This window comes from Sitophilus oryzae, unplaced genomic scaffold (assembly GCF_002938485.1).
Source record: "Sitophilus oryzae breed Bouriz unplaced genomic scaffold, Soryzae_2.0 scaffold_1974_pilon_pilon, whole genome shotgun sequence".
In the NCBI taxonomy this organism is placed as follows: Eukaryota; Metazoa; Arthropoda; class Insecta; order Coleoptera; family Curculionidae; genus Sitophilus; species Sitophilus oryzae.
The window spans coordinates 1,972,248-1,993,449 of record NW_022146695.1 but is presented as its reverse complement, the minus strand read 5'-3'; the positions used below and the strand labels follow the sequence as shown (position 1 = coordinate 1,993,449).

The 21,202-nt window shown below is 32.9% G+C and overlaps 2 protein-coding genes across 10 annotated transcripts in view; one reads left to right on the top strand and one right to left on the bottom strand.

Annotated features, from left to right (window-relative positions):
• The window catches only part of LOC115883641 (disks large 1 tumor suppressor protein), a 1,010,644-nt gene that overhangs the window by 383,257 nt on the left and 606,185 nt on the right, over positions 1-21,202 (bottom strand). The window lies entirely within an intron of this gene.
• The window catches only part of LOC115883622 (cuticle protein-like), a 32,818-nt gene continuing 11,978 nt past the window's right edge, over positions 363-21,202 (top strand). The window contains exons 1-4 of the mRNA XM_030901979.1: positions 363-511; positions 3,821-3,944; positions 4,003-4,131; positions 7,676-7,864. Of these exons, the coding sequence (XP_030757839.1) occupies positions 405-511; positions 3,821-3,944; positions 4,003-4,131; positions 7,676-7,864 (549 nt within the window). The 5' untranslated portion in view covers positions 363-404. The remainder of the gene's footprint in view (positions 512-3,820; positions 3,945-4,002; positions 4,132-7,675; positions 7,865-21,202) is intronic.

Here is a 21,202-nt window from a genome sequence, read left to right as displayed (position 1 = left end):
CGTATGACCGAAAAGTTTCATGATAAAGCGGACCTAAATAGTTAAAAAATCATAAAAAGCATACTTCGAGGTCGTAATTTTTATAACATACCTATCATTTTTATTGAAACTTCTTTATATACGATAATCTACAAAAAAGTAAAAAAAACACTAAATATCTCTTCATTTGAGCAACAGAACAACTTGTACTTTTTCCACGAGTTATTATAACCTTCTCGCCTGACATAACATTCGCGCCAACAACAAGAATGCCCGTCAAAATTGACCTTTATTTTCCAAAACAAACGGGTTTATTTTTCGATTCGGTCTGGTAAGAGATCTTAAAAGTCTCTTATATAAAAAGATGCATTTCGTATCGGTGCATTATTATTCAAATTCTCTTTGCGTTTTTCGCATCTGAAAAAATGGCGTTCAAGTTCTTGGTTTTCGTCGGTTTAGTGGCCTGTTCTAAAGCTGGCTTTTTACAGCAACCGATTCAGTATGCTGCCCCAGCACCAATTCCTCAAATCAGGTAAATTATTTGTCTATTAAAATACCTCTCTTTATTTTTCTACCTTAGTTCCTTAGATATTATTTCATTTCTGTTTTGCTTTGAGAAGAATTTTGCTTTGACTATGGAATGGTTCATGTACATACGATGTACGCTATTACTTTTACTATTAAAATGATATTTTCCTAGAGAAAAAATTAAAAAAACTATTTTTTTTCTAAAATCTTCTGTTTTAACTAACTGATATTTTTGTTTAGTTTAAAAAAGCACGTTAAAAAATATTATTAAGTTAAAAATACATCCTTGCCAGAAATAAACATAAAGATTATTTTAAAAAAATGAGTCCGAGAAGATTTTAAGGTGCCGTTACACGGCGCGTGGATCGCCGAGCCTGTAGCAAAAAATTTCGCGCCGCGCTCCGTGTGATTGGGTCGGCAGGCCGATCGTCGGGCCACGGCCGGGTATATGTACAGTTACAGGACGGCTGCCCGAGAATACATCAAAAGTTGAGTATCAATTATTGCAACATGAACGAATTAAAAAATTAATTAATTAAAGAATTAAAAAGAAGAAGAGTTGTTCTAATCTTTTTAGTTCCTAAAATACTCTATACTAATTTCAAAATGTTGCATTTTTCGATTCCATCGTATATCGGTTATCTTATAACTTATCGAAAAGGTGAAAACTCAGTCTCGGTTAGTTTTTTACGCAGAATCCAGTGATGTTAACTAGTTTCGCTGATGGTTCTCATTTTCGAAATCTGACTTCTATTTTTTTAAATGAGACACCCAGTATATTATTTTTTTATATTATTTGCCTTGTTATGGGCTTTCTGAAAGCATGATATACTCTAAAATTATATTTTCATAAATAAGGCAAAAAAATATTATTTAGTTTTAACATAAATAATATTATTATCTTATTTAATTTGACCAGATGATTTTGCTTTCCATCTTGTTATCTTAATAAACTGCACTGAAAATAAAGTTGCGGAATAAATTATTTAATTGTCTGAATTTAAACCCAATTTAAACCGATAGTCTATGTTAAAAATTTATATAATGTATTTTTTGTTCTCTGTCCGACCGATCTCACGGCCGACCGAGAGGCCGTGAGATCAAGATTTTAATTTTCTTTCATTTAAATTATGATCATATAATTTTTCCATGTCTTGACTTCTAAGAATTAGAAAAAAATCATCATTAATTAATTTTGAATTTTACTATAAAAATAAAAATAAAATTGAAAAAACAGATTTTTTGGAAAATCTTGAAAACCGTTTGAGTTAAAGAGCTAAAAATTTAGGTGGAGAAACAAAAAACTTCTTCAAGCGTGTTTTATTCTGATTAAAAAAATTGTACAGGGTGGGTGAAATTCGACGCTTTTAAATGGAAACATCCTTTTCTATAGGAGATACACAAAAACTAATATCGGTGTCTGGAGCTCAACTTTTGTCAAAAACATGATGGTGAAAACCGCATATCGATATCTGTTACCGTTTCGGAGTTACGGGGTGTTTTTCAAAAATATGCATTTTAACAAATCGCTGTAACTTTTTTGCTATGGAAAATTTTGTATTTTTATAAAAACATTTCCAAAGCACCTTTTTACGTAGAATTTAATGGTTTAAGTATAATTTTTTTAAAATTAATAATTTAAGAATTATCAACAGAAAATTTGATTTTTTATATGGGACACCCTTCATATTTTTAATTTATTGAAAAGAATTTAAAATTACCTTTCCAAAAATATAACATACTTGATATTTTGCTCGATTCCTCTTCGAGATATAGAGTATATAAAAATTCGCCCGCTTTAAATAAGGATGGCTTTGAACGGCACCGGCTGTAATGCAAAAAATCTAGCTGTGAGCATTAATTAAAACGAAAATAATATTTGCTATGAGAGATGCAGAATTTTATAACAATTTAAAATATATTTAACCAACATCAACACATTTAAACTATATCTAATAACAATAAAAATAAATAGCAAACCAACACATGAGATTTTGCTACAGGTGTTCGACATATAGACCGTCTTCTGTTATGGAGAGACGGGGCAGTTTTTGAACATTTCTCACGGAATTCATTAACTCAGTGGGGGTCAAAGATATCCTCTCATAACTGCTAAGTATTTTTAATTCTTGTCTAAATTATACGGAAAAATAAGGAACCTTTATTCTTCCGCAAATATATCCATAGGAATAGATCCATGGGCACTAAGTCAGGCGGCCTCGACGACCAACGGCTGGGATCTTGGTTAGCTATCCAATTATTCTTGAAATTTGCTGCAAAAATTTGCTGATAACTTCAGCGTTGAGAGGCGATGCATCGTCTTGCTGGAAAAATATGTTTTCGAGTTCCATTAAGGGCATATCATCAATAAGGGGTCCAAAGCCTACTAGTTAAAAGTGGCGAACTTTTAAAATTCTTTATTTCGAAGGGGATTATAACAAAATATCAAGTGTGCTATATTTTTGGAAAGGTAATTTTAAATTATTTTCAGTTATTTAAAAATATAGAGGGTGTCCCAAATAAAGAATCAATTTTTCTGTTGATAACTCTTAAATTATTAATTTAAAAAAAAATATACTTAAACCATTAAATTCTACGTAAAAAGGTGTTTGGGAAATGTTTTCATAGAAATACAAAATTTTCCATAGCAAAAAAGTTACAGCGATTTGTTAAAAAGGCACATTTTTGAAAAACACCCCGTAACTCCGAAACGGTAACAGATATTGATGTGCGGTTTTCACCATCATATTTTTGATGAAAATTGAGCTCCAGACACCGATATTAGTTTTCGTCTATCTCCTATTGAAAAGGGTGTTTCCATTTAAAATCGTCGAATTTGACCCACCCTGTACACAGATAGTGCAATAATCAAAATAATTCAATTTTGTCTTACAATATAATAAACTATGACGCCTTTATCGAAATACTCTCTAAATAACCATTTTTACCAAATATTGAACTTACGAGGTTTTCATATGTCAAGTTGATGTCTAATAAAAAAAATGTAGAATTCTGAAATAAGTGCTCAGGAATAATTAATTCTTAAGAAGACTTAAGCTTTGTGTAAATTTGCAAGTAACTTGGCCAGAGCTGTCTCAGCAAATAGTTACTGAGAGTTTCTACAGTGGGTTGTAAATATTCTTTTTTTTACTGCATAAACATTTCTTGAAATACTACATTGTTGTATTACTGATTGTAACATATTTAATTAAAAAAAAATTCTGTTCTGCTCATATTATGTTTATAAAACGTTCAAATACTATTTTTTAAAAATTTTATACAATTTTTTTAATTGGATAATAATAATTTTCAGATATGCCCAGGCCTCACCTATTTTATCACAACCCATATACCAAAACCCAGCACCAAGTCTATTTAGGTACAATTCTGCTCCTCTGATCAACACAATTGCACCAGCACCCCCAACTTTAATTAAAGTAAGCTCTAACAAACCAAATTCAAACGATTCCTATAATTACACGTTTCCATCCTCAGGCACAACCGGCAGTCACCCTAAAATCAGAAGAATATGATCCTAATCCACAGTATTCGTTTGGATACGATGTCCACGACTCTATCACTGGAGATATCAAATCACAGGCTGAAACCAGAAATGGAGATTATGTAAGTTTGGTTGTTGTATACAGGGTGGCGCCTCTCATACGCCGCGGAAGCTCCAAGGAGAACGGTAGTTTACATCGAAATAAAATTTTGCCAGCTTATGTAGGTTAACTGAAAGCATTTTATAAAAATATATAGAATTATACAGAGTGTCCCCAAAAAAAGTTACACATCAAAGTTGTGCTTTTTCTAATGGAACACCCTATATATTAATTGATTTTCTAATGCTAGAAAAAAAAATAAAGGTGAGTTTTATTAAAGAAGCGTATACCCAAAATCTAAGAATTTTGAGATATTTCACATTTTGTGAAAACGAAAAGCAAAATTTTAAATTTCGATAACAGCTACCTAAATTTTAGTTGACCTTGTATAGCCTGATATTTAATTACAGTAACTATTGTATGTTAAACCAAATTGAAATTTGACTCGAAAAGTTATACAAGGTGGGACAAAATTAATATGGAACATTAGTCACTTTTAAAAGCAAGTTACTTCTTTATTTTAAATGGAACACCCAGTAAATTTTTCCGGCGGTTCAATGGAGAATTTATATATCTTCAAAATATTATTAAGGTCGCCTACCCCTCAGACAAAGATTTTCCTAGAAATTTTAATTTTAATGATTTTGCGTCAGTAGATCTTCATTATTTGAAAAAATCTAGGGGGGCTGTGTGATATACCTTTTGTTAATTAAACAAAAATTAAAGATTGTAGAGTAAAATACTCGACGGTAATAAAAAGATACACGTTTAAAACATATTTTAATTATTACAGAATTAATTACTAATTACTAAAATGAAATCAAATACTCAAAATGCTTCCTTTCCTGTTAACTGCATAAAATGATTGTCTTTTCAAAAGGAAATGACATTTTAAAAAGCATTTATGTGGAGTTCTACCTGGAAAAGCAGCTACAATAATTTCTCTCATGTTGTCGACAATAGTTGGTCGAGTTTTGAAAACACTGTCTTTAACCCATGAAAAAAACAGACTAGATAAAATCAGGAGCATTTAAGAATTCTATTGGTGAATGTACACTGCATTCACCAACTAACAGAATCATATCAATTTTCTTTCTGATGTAGGATAAGTTTGCATTTTCGGCAAATTTCTGAAATTTTTTTCTATTTTAACTGACACAAAATGATAACTAGTTATTAAAGTTGGACTAATTAGATAGCTATGTTGAAGTACAACTTAACAAGTATAGCTAGAGACGTGAGAAATATAAAATAAGAGACGCCCCTCCATGCGCAGTGGACAGCTCACAAATTTGCTTGAATCAGATTTTTCCTAGCGTAACTGCATCTCTCTCTTCCGCCGAATGCGTTCTCTCTCTATCGTGTGCGCGACCGGTGCTATCCCCAAGTCTCTTCCTATATTTGTCAAACTGTAACGTCAGACATATCACAGCCACCTAGATTTTATCAAATAATAAAGATCTACTCAAATCAAATCATGTAAATGAAAATATCTAGGAAAATCTTTGTTTGAGGGGTAGGCAACCTTAATAGTATTTTGAAAAGACATGAATTCTCCATTGAATATCGGAATAATATACTGAGTGTTTCATTTAAAATAAAAGAGTAGCATGCTTTTAAAGGTTGCCAATGTTCAATATTAATTTTGTCTCACCCTTTATAACTTTTTGGATCAAGTTTTAATTTGATTTAAAGTACAATAGTTAATTTAATTATATATAAGGCTATACCGGGTAAATTCCAATTTAGGTAGCTTTTATTGTAATACAAAAATTATTCTTTATTTCTACAAAATGTTAAATATGTCAAAAAACCGTACATTTTAGTTATACATTTCTCTTATAAAACTCACCTTTATTTTTCCCCCAGAATCCGAAAATCAAATAATATATAGGGTGTTCCATTACAAAAAACACAACTTTGATATATAACTTTTTTTTGGAACACCGTGTAGAACTTTCTATATTTTTAAAAAGTGCTCTGAATTAACCTACATATGCTCAAAAAATTTCACTTCAATACAAACTGTCGTTCTCCTTAGAGCCTCCGCGGCGTATGAGAGGTGCCACCCTGTATGTAAGTTTGGTATTCAGTAGGTCTGAAAATAGGTTGTTATCTATTTTTTATACCCCTAAGTGATAAGGGTAGTCCACCCCCAATTTTTTTGACTTCTTGGACAACATTTTTTATTTTAATTTTTTTATGAAGTGGCATTAAAAAATACATACAACCCTAAATTTTCACCATTTTTATACCCCTTTTTCAACCCCTTTTTATACCCCTTTTTTCAACTCCCATTTTTTATATATATCTTAGCCGCTTTTATAGAGGTTAATTCTCTATCTCGAAGATCAGTTATATCAAAGTTTATGACACGAATGGTTGTCATCTGCACAGAATCTGCATTTGCTGTTGTTTCGCAGCTTCAATCTACTAAGGTATTCATTGAGGAGACGGTGTCCTGTTAAAAACCCCGTTACAATCCGCATATTTTTCTTACTTAAATCCAAGAAAAACTTTGATTTTTCTTGATCGAAAGTCCTGAAATTTTCCTTGGAAGAAGGATTTTACCGTGGGAGGATTCCGATTTCGGGTTATGGATGACGTCTTCCAGGTTCTTGAGTTCTGGTTTAAGTTGTTTCCATTTGGAAGGTAGAAAGGTTATGGTCCACTGGAATGTTTCGTCCTTTTCTAGCTAGAGCATCCTGTTTTTTCCTAACAAGGGGCCGTCCTCTGCCGGAAACACTGCGACCTGTGAGGCCTATTGTGTTTGTCCCCCTTCTATATCTGCACCCATTCTCCTATCCCTGTGCCCTGCACTAGCTTATGCAGGTCCTTGATAGGATCGGAGCATAGTTTCTCCGGTTGTAGCCTAGCTTTCCCAAATAAAAAGTGTCGCTTGCGATCCAGAGCCTCGCAATGACATATTATGTGCTCCGCTGTTTCAGGATCTTTATCGCAGAGTCTGCAGATACAGGTTGTATCCTTGATACAGGTTGAGCTTGTTCAGATAACACTTGACAGCCATGTGTCCTGTCAAGAGGCCTGTTGTAATCCGCACTTTATTCCTGCTAAGCATTAGCAGTTCTTTTGCGGTTTTAGAGCTATGTCCTTGGATAAAAGCCTTGCTGTGCCTGTGCCCCTGTCTGTTTCTCCAATAGACATTGTGCTTTTCCCTGATCCAGAGTTTTAGTGCACTACGGGCCATACATTTGGGTATTCCCAGTACTGGCTCTGGACCAAGATAGGATGCCGATGATCCCTGCCTAGCTAGCTCATCGGATTTTTCGTTGCCTTGGATGCCGCTGTGGCCCGGCACCCAGAATAATTTAATTCTGTTCCTTCGTGCCAGAGCTCCCAGTTCACCCAGGCATTCCCAGACGAGTCTCGACGATACCTTTGGGTTCATAAGCGCCCCAAGTGCCGCTTGACTGTCTGAGCATATATTGATGAGGTTACCTGAATAAGCTCTTCTATTGTTTTCTCTTGCACATTGTAGAATGGCGAAGATTTCTGAGAGCATCCTGTTGATACTGGTTTTAAAAATACTTTACTGTTTTTTTTAGGTGCAAGGCAGTTATGCTTTGAACGAACCAGACGGTACAAGAAGGATTGTAGATTATTCAGCAGATCCAGTGAATGGATTCAACGCAGTTGTCAGGAAGGAAGCATTGAGCGGTCCAGCAATCATTGAAGCATCTCCAGCAAAGTTAGCAGTTTCGAGAATATCGCCTGCTCTTCAATATCATAGTTTATAAATGGATTAGTTTGTTGATTTAAATGTTTGTTAATTTATTGAAATATGAAAAATAGATACTTAAGTTAAGATCAATGTATTTTAATTCTATGAAAACCAAAAATAAAATTAAGGCTATAATTATTATTTTTGCAAATTACTCTCTTGAAAAAATGTAAAACTAAATGTTATTTAGACATATTATTTGGAATGAAGTATCGAGCCACACATAAATTTACTGCTGTAACTTAACTTAGTATTGATACATGCTGCTCATTTATATTTTCTGTAGTTATAAATGTAAAATATGTTTTAGTATTTTTTATAAATTAATAAAGTGTTTTTAGTTATTGTTTTGGTCTATATTTTCATAGCTTTTTGTAATATAAACAAACAACCAATAATTCTAATTAGTACTTATTGAGAGTTTCCTTGAGTAAATGTTTATTCTAACCCAGTCTGTCAGCTGGATAACTTGCTGATATTTCCCTAATTTATCTAGTAATTTTATCTGCACTTTTAAACTCCACTAAAACCTATAAATAGACTGTATTTTTTTTTGAATTAATAAAAGGGTATGTAAATTTGTTTTGTCTACTTTTGAGCTAAACAAATGTTTGGATTTGGAAAAAGCAAACAAAAAATGTGTTTTTAGAGTTTTTGAAATAATCATTTATATTTTTTTTCGTTTTTTTATGTTGTTCACTTCAGTTGATCAGAAGTTACGTAAACAAGTTTTTTTAAACATCATATTCGATAAAATTGAACATATTTACTGAACTAAAAAAAAGCACAGTTATTATCATAATCTATTGAAATATATTGGAATATAGTAACTTAGGAGGCATCAATAAATTACGTAAGGAGATTAGTAGGGGGAGGGGCTAAGGCCGAATCTGACTAAATCTCACGTAGGGGAGAGAGAGGCTTCGGCAAATATCACGTAATTTTTTTTCGGCCAAAAAATAGCGAAAATAAGTGAGTAAATCAGATTAATTTAAAATAAAACATGTTTCTGGACTAAAATCTAACACAATTCTTCTATATATTAAAATCTATAAATATATGTAAAAAGTTATTTAATACTGATACTATTACAGTAGTTTAGTAAACTAATTTTAGTAGTCCCCATTGAGGTATTTTTGATAAGTAAATTATGCTTTTAAGTAAAGATCTCACGATATCTCACCAGTGGGGGAGGGGGGTAAAAAAATCCTCGAAAACACTTCACGTAGTTAATAGTCGCCTTTGATACGAACATTGCAAGTTATAGACTGTAGAATGTAGAATTTAGAATTTAGAATGTAGATTGTAGAATGTAGAAAGTAGGATGTAGGATGTAGGATGTAGGATGTAGGATGTAGGATGTAGGATGTAGGATGTAGGATGTAGGATGTGGGATGTAGGATGTGGGATGTAGAACGTAGAACGTAGAACGTAGAACGTAGAACGTAGAACGTAGAACGTAGAACGTAGAACGTAGAACGTAGAACGTAGAACGTAGAACGTAGAACGTAGAACGTAGAACGTAGAACGTAGAACGTAGAACGTAGAACGTAGAACGTAGAACGTAGAACGTAGAACGTAGAACGTAGAACGTAGAACGTAGAACGTAGAACGTAGAACGTAGAACGTAGAACGTAGAACGAATGTAGTACTTATATCAAGAAAAATCTTTAATTTTTCTTGATCGTAAGTCCTCAGAAACTTCATCGAAACATTGCAAGTTAAATAAAACCTTGTAAAAATTAGTTGATTGTCTTAAATTAGTTCACTGCAAACCCTTCTCTTCTTTTCATTTATATTGCCCTTTTCTTAAGCAAACAAACCTTTCTAAAAATACCTTTTTCTCCATTTTTAGCCGGATGTAATTTTCTCCGGCTTCGCATAATTAAAAAAGCTCCTCAAATTAATTAAAATCAGATCTAAGAAGAGCTTTTTTCTGCCCGCCAATAAAATTTTATTGAAGGGATTTTATTAAGAGCTGTTCTTTTTTCTCCATTGTATTTGATAAAATAACCACGTTTAATACCAGCTTATTCTAAATCATTCCGGTATTCAGTCTTTTTTTTGTATCGTGTAATATAGAAAGCCGCGAAAACTCTAGGCCTCCGTTTTGAAAAAATAATAATATCCATATCGTTGAAAAGGGAATTTAAAACTCTGTATTTGTACCGTAGAAGCAAACTATGTAAAGTCCAAAATTGGCATTTGCGAAGTTTGAAACTTTCGTCATCATTTTCGGCGCCATATTGGTCTTCACGTATTTCCTGACTTGGTTCATGAGTTGTTTATATCTCTGGTTGTAAACTAACAAAAACAAATGTAATAACAAAATATTAAACAATGACAAATTTATTGTGGCCTACAAAGTGAGACCACAATAATTTTAGTGTGGGACAAAGGAATGTTGTGACTTGTTTTGCTGCTTTTTGTTCTTTATATTTCACGATTCCTCTGGAACTTATTCTTTGCATATTATGAAATTCCTAAAGCCTCCGATGCTCTCTATAAAACACGTGAATATTTTCGATTTAGTTACAAAATATTAACTCGATAGTTGTTCATACATACATACTGCCATTACTCGCTGACGAGTATTTGACACGCATCAGAAGATGGTCACGCAAGGCGTTTTCTTTAATGAGCTTTTCTGTGACTGAAAAGCCTGATACGTGATGTTATCTGCCTACCACACTCCGGACATTCAAAAATTTCATTGCTTTGTTGCCCGTTTATTTTTTGGTTGTCGCTGTTAACTGACAATCCTTCACCATTGAGTTCTATTGTGAGCTACTTCTTCCCACTCATTCTGCATGTTAATCCCTTTTAAGTTTTCGTGGAAAATGTCCTTGTATCTTTTGAGTTGTCCATCCTACCTCCTCTCACCGTCTACAAGCTCACCGTAAAGCAGAGTTTTTTATGCGGTTTTCTTGCATTCTGCATACGTGACCAGCCCATTTAAGCGGGATTTTGAAACCATAACTCCAATACTCTCGCAGTTAGCTTTTTCAACGACCGATACGTTTGAAACATGATGGAACCATCGGATTCTTAAGAGTTGTCTAAGTTGTCTCTGTTGCAACTTGTTTAATGCCTTCATGTGTCGGCGGTACGACACCCAGGTTTCGCTCCCATATAACATGGTGGGGATTATAATTGCTCGGTACACTGCAAGTTCTGTTTTTGTACTCAAGTCATGATTGTAAAAGACTCTGTTTTTTAATTTCCAGAATGCTCTTGAGGCGCTGCTAATCCTGTGCTGAATTTCATAGTCGATATTGGCGTTTTCCGAAATCAAACTGCCGAAGTAATTGAATTCCGCTACATATTCCAATAGCTCTTCTCCGATTTTTATAGCATTGTTGTGATCTTCCGGGGGAGTGCACATGATTTTGGTTTAGTCGATGTTTAGCTTAAGGCCCAAAGGCCCTCGTATGCCCAGGTATATGTGTCCAACATTTCTTGTAATTGTTGTAATGTCTTTGCAACTAGAGCGCAGTCATCAGCGTATTGAAGTTCTGTGATAAATTTTGTACGTGTTTTTGCCCTGAGTCTTTTTATGTTAAACAGACCGCCGTCGTATCTGTATCTAATGCCCAATCCTCTCTCCTGCAGTTTGCTGTCCACTATAATGGATAGTTGTCCAATGGTTGTCTAATTAGATGGTAAACAGCCGACACAGGTAAAAGGGGTTTTCCAGTTTCCTTTTTCGAGTTTCAAATACTCGATAACTTTTAATATGAGCCGTTGTTCTTTTTTACTAAAACGGGATGGCATTTTAAACGCAAATTAAATCACAAATAACTAAATAAACACAAAAAATTCCACAAAAATTTACAGGAAACTATTGGAGTCGTTAAAATTTAACGACAACTTTGACAGTCGGCGATTCGTTTTGTTCGATTTCGGCGGATAATACAAATACAATGTTTGCCTTTTTCTATTCGTACACAGTAGACAAGGAAGTACGATCCTTTATACTTAATGAAGGTGATCCGTATGTAAAAAGAAAAAAATAATCGTACGATGTAAGAAATATAATGGACTTACGTTTTTGACGAAAAATTTCCATTTCATGTGATAAACATGGATAAGAGAGAGAATGACGATCTGTGACGAAAGACTCAAACTTCGAATATTCAACAGTATACATCAAGTTACTTAATTTTTTATGTTCTCTCTCTCTTCAGTCCTGACCCCCATTAGGGAGTGTAGTGGTCAGCGTAACATCATGGATGATTTTTCTCCATGCGCCTCTGTCTTTTGTCATCTCGATGACATCGTGCATTGGCTTGCTACAGCTAGTCGTGATCTGGTCTATCCATCGAGTTGGAGAGCGGCCACGTGGTCTACGTCCCTCCACCTTGCCTTGAATTATGAGTCTTTCCATATTGTCCGGACTTTTCCTCATTATATGTCCAAAAAATTTTAGTTGTTTTAGACGGATTTTACAGGAAAGCCTGTTAGTAATATTAAGTTCATTTATAATGGAAATGTTTGTACGGCGTTCAGTCCATGGGATACGGAGCATACGTCTATAACAATACATCTCGGTAGCATCGATCTTCTTACGTTCCGCCTGCCTGAGAGTCCACGATTCGCAGCCATACGTCAATATTGGGAGTACCAAACAGTTGACTAGCCGGTTTTTGGTGGCTCCTGAAATCTGGCGGTCTTTCCAGATCTTGGTCAGTCTCCCAACAGCTATGCTTTGCCATGTTGCATCTACGCTTCACCTCTTCTTCCGATGTGCCTGTATTTGTCAATAGTGATCCTAGGTATATGTATGACTTAACGACTTCAAAACGGTCGATATGACTTATATTTGGATGGTTGTTATGTTGCCTATCAACTATCATAATTTTGTTTTTTTGCGTATTTAGTTCCAGACCGAGCCGATTGCTTTCGTTTTCTACTCTATTTACTAAATTGATTAACTCTTTATGACTGTTAGCGAGTAGTGCTGTATCATCTGCAAAGCGTAGATTTTTTATTTTTTGGCCATTTATTGAAATGCCTCCTACCCATGTTTCTAGCGACCTTCTCATTATGTATTCTCCGTATATGTTAAATAGTTGAGGAGACAATATACACCCCTGTCTGACTCCTTGTTCGAGGGAAAATTCCTTTGAAGCTGAATCCAGTATTCTAACTGATCCTGTAGTGTGCTGATACAACTGAATGATAAGTGAAATAAGGTGTTGCGGTACCCTCACTTCCTTTAAGATTTTCCACAGGTGATGCCATCTGACTTTATCGAAAGCTTTTTTATAGTCTACGAAACAAATATAAAGAGAGATGTTGAATTCCCTTGCTTTCTCTATGATTTGGCGCATATTCAGAAGATGTTTCCGAGTGCCTCTGCCCTTTGTGAAACCTGCTTGTTCTGCTGGAATTTTCCTGTTTTAAGGCTGCTTTTCCTCGTTTTAAGGCATAATAGACTTATAAGGTCGCGGTAATGACAATCCCTTAGAAATCGATTTATTCGATAAAAATCAATAAAAATTGGTCTAAAAATGAAGAAAAAATAACAGAACAATAAGAATTAAAAACGAACGTTTTAGTATGGAGATATATGTATATTATACTAATCTGAATTTTTTGTAATGCAAAAAGCGGGTATTTTATATAGCTTAAAAATACCTATTTGCATTTATAATGGCAAAAGCTGCAAAGAATTAATCCCTCTCAAAAAAAGCCTATCACTTTGCAAAAACACTGCGGACCGGCCCTGTGATGTTTCCCTTATTTCTCCCACTAATGCGCATTCGGATTGTTTTGGTGCTTTGTGTTTTTATTTTTTGGCCGTTTGATGGAAAAATCTACATGCGAAAATAACAAAACAGAATTTCGGATGGAGGTTTTGTAGGTTTACAGAAAAAAAACGAAAAATTTGATAAACGCATCATTAACTTTGAAAAATTGTAAATTCGTTGCTAATTTTGTTGGTAATTTTTTTAATTTTCGAAAATTACAGAACAGTTGAAGGTTTTGTTAACTGATTTATATTTAGCTTTGTTAAGAGATGATTTAAATGTTTGGAATCAGTAGGGTGGGTACAGCCTCCGCAATAAAAAAAACTTAACTGCTATTTTTCGTGTATAAAATTCAAAGATATTTAAACTCAAGAGATATAATTGTTTACCTTTCTCCTTCATCAGCCATTATTCTATCCTTATTTTCCCATGTCTCTTACACCGAAAACATTTGCTAGATTTACCTGTATATTGGTATTAGCACAGAATATCTAGCTACGCTACAGAAGCCTCGTTACATGTATAAAATTGTAGGTAGCAAAAGGAGACAGGCTTTAAAAGCCTGTCTCCAAATCAGATATTTTGATGTGGTAGTTTCACTACTACATAATAGAGGGCAATAAATTTAAAAGAAAGCAGTTTTCTACAAACAAAATTTAAAAGAATTTTGTGCAGTGTTGCCATTGTGTAATTCATATCGTAATACTTCCTGATAAAGCCTACCTTCAAATTTGCTACATCATTTAAACATATTAAAATAGATCAGAGCTGTTTCATTGTAATTCGGCGACAATATAATAAGTTTACAGTTGAGGGTAGGAACCTTTGGTGTTACACAGCAAAATAAAAACACTAAATCACCACAATACACCAAAACACTTTTACTTTTACACTGGACGCGCGTTTCGCTAACCATGTTAGCATCATCAGCAGATGATTATAAACTGATTGAGTTTATAATCATCTGCTGATGATGCTAACATGGTTAGCGAAACGCGCGTCCAGTGTAAAAGTAAAAGTGTTTTGGTGTATTGTGGTGATTTAGTGTTTTTATTTTGCAATATAATAAGTATTGTTCTACTATTATGATACCTGTTCCTGACGTTCGATTGTGTTACCAAGTTCATATCGTACAATCGGGAAAAAACGGCGTTAGCGATAGCTATGAAATGAATATCGCTGTCATTTTATATGTAAATTTATATGGGAAATGTCATCGATCGTCCTTTTCCAGCCAACTGGACGCCATTTTTTTCAGAAGCATATCAAGTGATACCATAATATAGTACTATATTACGATACATGGCGTTCGATTGGGCTTAAACTTGGTATACTATATCTTCAGTGACATTGTAATATCATGGTACCATGGAGCATATAAAGTGGTACCTTCTATAGTACCATATAGCAATATTAGGTACATGGCGGCAATAGGGCTTAAACTTGGTATACTACGTATTTTCGGTGACATTGTAATATGATGGTACTATGATGCATATCATCTGGTACCATAATATAGTACCATATTATGTACATGGCATTCGATTGGGCTTAAATTTGGGATACTACGTATCTTCGGTGATATTGTAATATTATGGTACCATGGAGCATAATAAGAGGTACCATAATATAGTACCATATTACGATACCATTTCCTGGCGTTCGATTGGGCTTAAACTTGTTATACTACGTATCTTCGGTTACATTGCAATATGATGGTACTATAATGCATATAAAGTGGTACCTTAATATAGTACCATATTTCAATACCATTTCCTGGCGTTCGATTGAGCTCATATTTGATATATACTTGCGTATTTTTGATGACATTGCATTATTATGGTATCATGAAGCATATCAACTGGTACCATAATATAGTACTATATTACGTACATGGCATTCGATTGGGCTTAAACTTGGGATAATACGTATTTTCGGTGACATTGTAATATGATGGTACTATGATGCATATAAAGTGGTATCTTAATATAGTACCATATTACGATACCATTTCCTGGCGTTCGATTGGGCTCAAACTTGGTATACTACGTATCTTCGGTTACATTATAATATGAGTGAACTATGATGTATATAAAGTGGTACCTTAATATAGTACCATATTACGATACCATTTCATGGCGTTCGATTGTTCTTAAATTTGGTATACTACGGATCTTCGGTGACATTGCAATATTATGGTACCTTAAAGCATACCGAGTGGTACCATAATATAGTACACTATAATGATATTATTTCCTGGAGTTCGATTGGGCCCAAATTTGGTATACTTGCGTTTCTTTATAAAGATTTGTTTAATTAATAATTTTAATTTATTTTACGAATTTTAATTTATTGTTCGATGTCGTGACAGCAACTTTTATGCCGAACTAATATATTATTAATTGTACCTGTGTCACTTTTTAAAATCTACCTAGGTCTATATAAATAACGTGGCAAACGGAAGAAATTTGTTATTATAGTATTTTTTAGTCAGTTAACATTTTTTGTACTGCATTTTAATAAATTATTTCCATTATTATTAAACTTATATTTCATTACTAACGTTCCTGCATTAATAAATATCACTGTCAATCGCCCTGTATGTTATTAATTTTAAAGGTAATTAAAGGTATTTTCTCAGTTAACATTATAAGGTAGTGTATATAAAAAATGTATATGTTTTGTAATAATATACTTAAAACTATTTTAATAGCCAAAGGAATAATTAATATAAGTGTATCTGACAAGAAAAGAAGAATAGAAAGAAACACATACTGCATTATACACAATAAAAAGAATGGGATGCCAATTCAAGTCTTTTTGAATCTGGCAACTGTGCATATTTAGCCGAGCTATAAGGCCGGCGACGAGCCGTCGATCCAAAACCGAAAGTTCAAAATTTCTAATTATATTCTGATTATGATATTGTCGCGCCATCTAGTATTCTATTTGTGCAATTTTAGCTCTTTCATTTCGAGTATTTTTCTGTTGCGTAGCTAGATATTCTGTGGTATTAGTATTCGATTAAATACCACAACCAATTATTAAGTAATAAATAATTTCGTTATATTTTTGTAATATATCAACTACATTAATTTGCTAACGTCAATTTTTTCATTTAATGCTTAACTGCTTTATTATTTTAAATTTTATAATGGAATAAAAATATCATGGTCGTGTTTCTTTTAATAATAAAAAGCAGTTTGGCAACATCAGTTTTAGAAATATGCCGGCGTAGTACAATGTATTTCGAGGATGAATGGAAAACCCTAGATTCTCCTTTTGCGATGTTGCTATACCGCCGATCAAACTCCATATTCTTTATTTGCAGTATTATAGTATTTTTGCGTTATTTTGTGGACTTCTGTGGACACTATTTTGAAAATATGGTGCATTCATGTATTGTGTACAAGAGAGTGTATCATTTAAATCCAAATTTAACTTTTCACCGGTAAATACAAATAAGTAGGGTTAGGTATATTACTATATCCTATTCTCTGTAGATCAGAGGCGTACCTAGACATAAGAAATAGCAGATCTCTAAATTATATTTTTAGGTTTATTTTTTAAATCATATATTTATTATGTTTTTTAAATTATATATTTATTAATTAAATTATTTGTAGGAAAGAGATACATGGTACATACTAATTACCAATAAGTTAATAACAATTTCTGTTTCCCTTTTAAGAAAGGGTATTGAATGTTAAAAATTAAATTTAAGTTCTATAAACCCCCTGTAATTTATAAACAACATCTAGTTTCGAAAAACCGTACTTCCTTATAAGAATAAATCTAATCTAGGTACCTACTTGGGTTTGACAAACCATAACCTACCTTTTGTGAAAATTTTATTGGGGTGTACCAAAGATAGAATTTTGTGGCCTGACTTTTTTTGTTGCCGTTACAATTTTATACGGCTTTTGTTTTAAATTTTGGTTGCTATAATGTAAATGGATATCTTTTGACATACATATAATTAATGTTCTTATTACATGAATTTTATGACTGTCTTACATTTTATTGTATTGAAATTCTTTGCACATGCACTTTTTATTATTTATAAACAATATGAATTTTCCTTTGCAAACAAGAGAAAAAAACTAAATATTTTTTTAAACTAAGAACCGTTTACTAAACAATCACCATTTTATTTTATTTATGATTTTGTAAAATTATCGCTAGACTTTATATCAGATCAAATCAATCGCTAGACTTTATATCAATATCAAATAATTTTGTTTAGATATACACATACCGTTAGATCGAATAAAAACGGCGTCCAGTAGGCTTGGAAATGACGATCGATGGCATTTCCCATATAAATTTACATATAAAATGATAGCGATCTTCATGTCATAGCCATCGCTGACGCCGTTTTTATTCGATCATACGGTATAATATACATCTTATATTTTCAGTTCTGATTTACTGTGTTTGAAACATCCCTAAAATGAAAGTTAAGGTAAATAAGTTGAATTTTCTTACTTCTTATTCCCTCATTAATGAACAATTGTGAACTAATAAAAATTATAAGGCACATTTAAAATTTTATTCGCTGTTTTATATTGTAGTTGTAAAATTCATATAGGTATATAATAATAAAGTTTGTATTATTTTATATATAAAATATTGTGTTATTGGGTTAAAATAACTATTTTATTTTGTTATTGCTAATAGAGCCAATCTCATTCGCCGGAGACGAACAAGGTTTGGAACAAGATATTGAAACTGCATTTACTAATACACCTAAAATTTGATATTTTATTTAATAAAATAAAGTAAAAAACGCTTATTAATTTTTTAATCGTTATTCTTATGTGAAAAGCCATCTTATAATAAAAAATTATGCCGGTTTTTATTTTATTTCGCTATCCTCCCTCAACTTATTTTTTTTACAATGCGACAAATATGTAAGATGTAAGTTTTATTATTATTTTATTTTAATTTATTAAACAATTATTTTAATTTCCTTAAAATACTGTCGGTCGATCGGCACGCCACTGGAAATAGACCTTCAACGTCTAATCTTTGTACACAACTACATTGTTGCCATCGAGCAGATACCCCTATTGCCTTCTCTATCCATTCTCTCTTGCACTCGTTGATTTTCGCACAAAAATGGTTGATGAAGCTTTAGAGCGTTTTATGAATGGATCATTGTATCTCCCGAGTTTAAATATCTTTGATAAAATCTATCTATCTAATTTTACTGCTGGAAGTGATATCGTGATTTAATCGTAAAAGTAGCTTATCGCTATAACTTTTTTTATTTTTTCAGATAAAAGAACGAGATTTCGTATGTTAGTATGTCACAGAAAGACAGTTAAAGCTGTAGTGGGTTTACTACCAGGGAATTACTACAATATGCGGTTCTCTGTAATGGACAATGATATGCCATTGGCAGGGGATGGAGGGTTCAGTTTACAAGTTGCTAGACTTTTTGAAAAGGATAGGACCAAAGAATATATTATATATAACCTAAGAATCGGAAGTGGACCACCATAGATCTGAAAAGGACGCAGTGGATCATGCCGATAGCTACCTCGAAGAATCTAATTTAACTGAAAATTTAAAAAAAATCCAAAAAAAATCAAGGAAGAAAAAAATTACAATTATTTTTTCACGAAAAAAAAACATCATAGAGGTACTCCTGGGGTTAAAAAACTCCTTGGGATATTCACCAAGATGCCATAAAAATATTTTAAAAATTGCTGAGTTTTTTGGAAAAAAAACGTATTTTTTTGAAAATCAATTTTATTTTTTCCTGTCGTTACTTTTTAGAAAATGAAAAAACTAATTGCACATTCTCATGGCCACTTTATAAAGGTTACCTGATAGTATTTTTAGATTTTCAAATTAGCTGATAATTTGCGAGATACAGAGGCCAACTTAATTTTTTTAAATGCTGACCTGCATTTTTTATTTCAGGTTTTGAAAGAACTCGGTCTCCCAAGAACAATGATATGCCACACTTAATACTTACAACCTAACCAAACTATTAATTATTTATTATTTAAAATAATTTCAAGTCCGACTCTGGTTTTATAAATTATTTAATCTGATTATTTTCATCGCAACTATATTGATCAGCGATAATTAACATTGAATAAGGAAAATCCAGCCAATTGAATGATTCAAATAAATAATATCCAGGTCAGCAATAATTTAAAGATATTATTTTTAATTTTTTTATTGTGAATTTGAAATCTCAGTGTACGATCTAATAACAAGCATCATATTAATCGTAGTTATTATAAATAAATCAACTTCTACAAACTGGTTTCTAATGTTATACATGTTCGAAAGGGTTACCACCCTCCCTGTTGCACAAATTTATTTTTCGTTCAATTTTATTTATAGCTCTTTAAACAGATCTTTTTCTTATACTTTTGAAAGCATTTTGTACTCTTTAACACAACTAAATTATAAAAAACTTAGGAAAAAAAACAAGACATGATACTTGAGAAGAGAAAAAGAGAAAAAAAGAACAATGCCTTCGATACCACCTGATCAGGAAGAATCTTAAAAGTCTTGTAGATAAAAAAGGACGCAACCAACAATTGCCACGAAAATAAAGCTTATTAAATAATATTGTTGAACAGTATAATATTTTTTTAAACAGTTGTATATACCGTATGAACGAATAAAAACCGTGTCAGCGATGACTATGAAATGAAGATCGCTGTCATTTTATATGTAAAATTATATGGGAATCGATCGTCATTTCACAGCCATCGCTGACGCCGTTTTTATTCGATCATACGGTACTTTAGTTAAGGTGCCTGGTGGCGTAGAGGTACAGCTCTCGTCTGCCAATCCAGACGTTAGGGTTCGAATCCCACACCCGGTATTTCATCAGCCGACTATTTTTAATAAAATAAAAATAGTTTGGGTACCAAGGTCGACTCAGCCTTAAATTAGTACTTGGGATTCACAATCCTGAGGTAATAATAGGCGGTTGAAACGTAATGCTAGCCACATTACCTTCCCTGTATACCGAACGACTCTAGCATGGCAAGCTGTACCTTGCTTACTCCCCAGGCGTTAAACGCTATATACGAGAGCTATTATTATTATTACTGTATACTTTAGCTAGTAAATATATGTATATTTAAATATTAATAATAAAAAGTAACGTGTCTTTTGAGATAACAAGTTCATTCTACCTAAATATTTGAACATGACATAATCCGAAAATAATCTTAAAAACTAATAAAACTCTCATTCTTTAGTTGACTCTTGCCTAGAATTCAGTAAAACATCATCAAACTAAAAAGTCACTAAGCACTTTGTCATCCGACTTAAGCTTAATTTCGAAAAAAGAACCGTCGCGCGTCGCTCCTCCAAAAATTTTCTTTTCTCAACTTTCGAACTTTTAATAAGTGGAATCTTATTAATTACTCAAGGAAAACTGTGGAAAGTTCGGTGCCGACGCTTCGGCATGCTAAAGGGAAATTGATGGGTAAAACTTTCGAGGGGAGCTTATCTATTTTGTAACGGGGAAAACTAACCGAAAAAGGAGAAAATAGAACGCTATCGGGAAAAAGGAAGATTTGCCTCTTTTTGTGAGCGTCGCTATCAGTGAAATAATAATT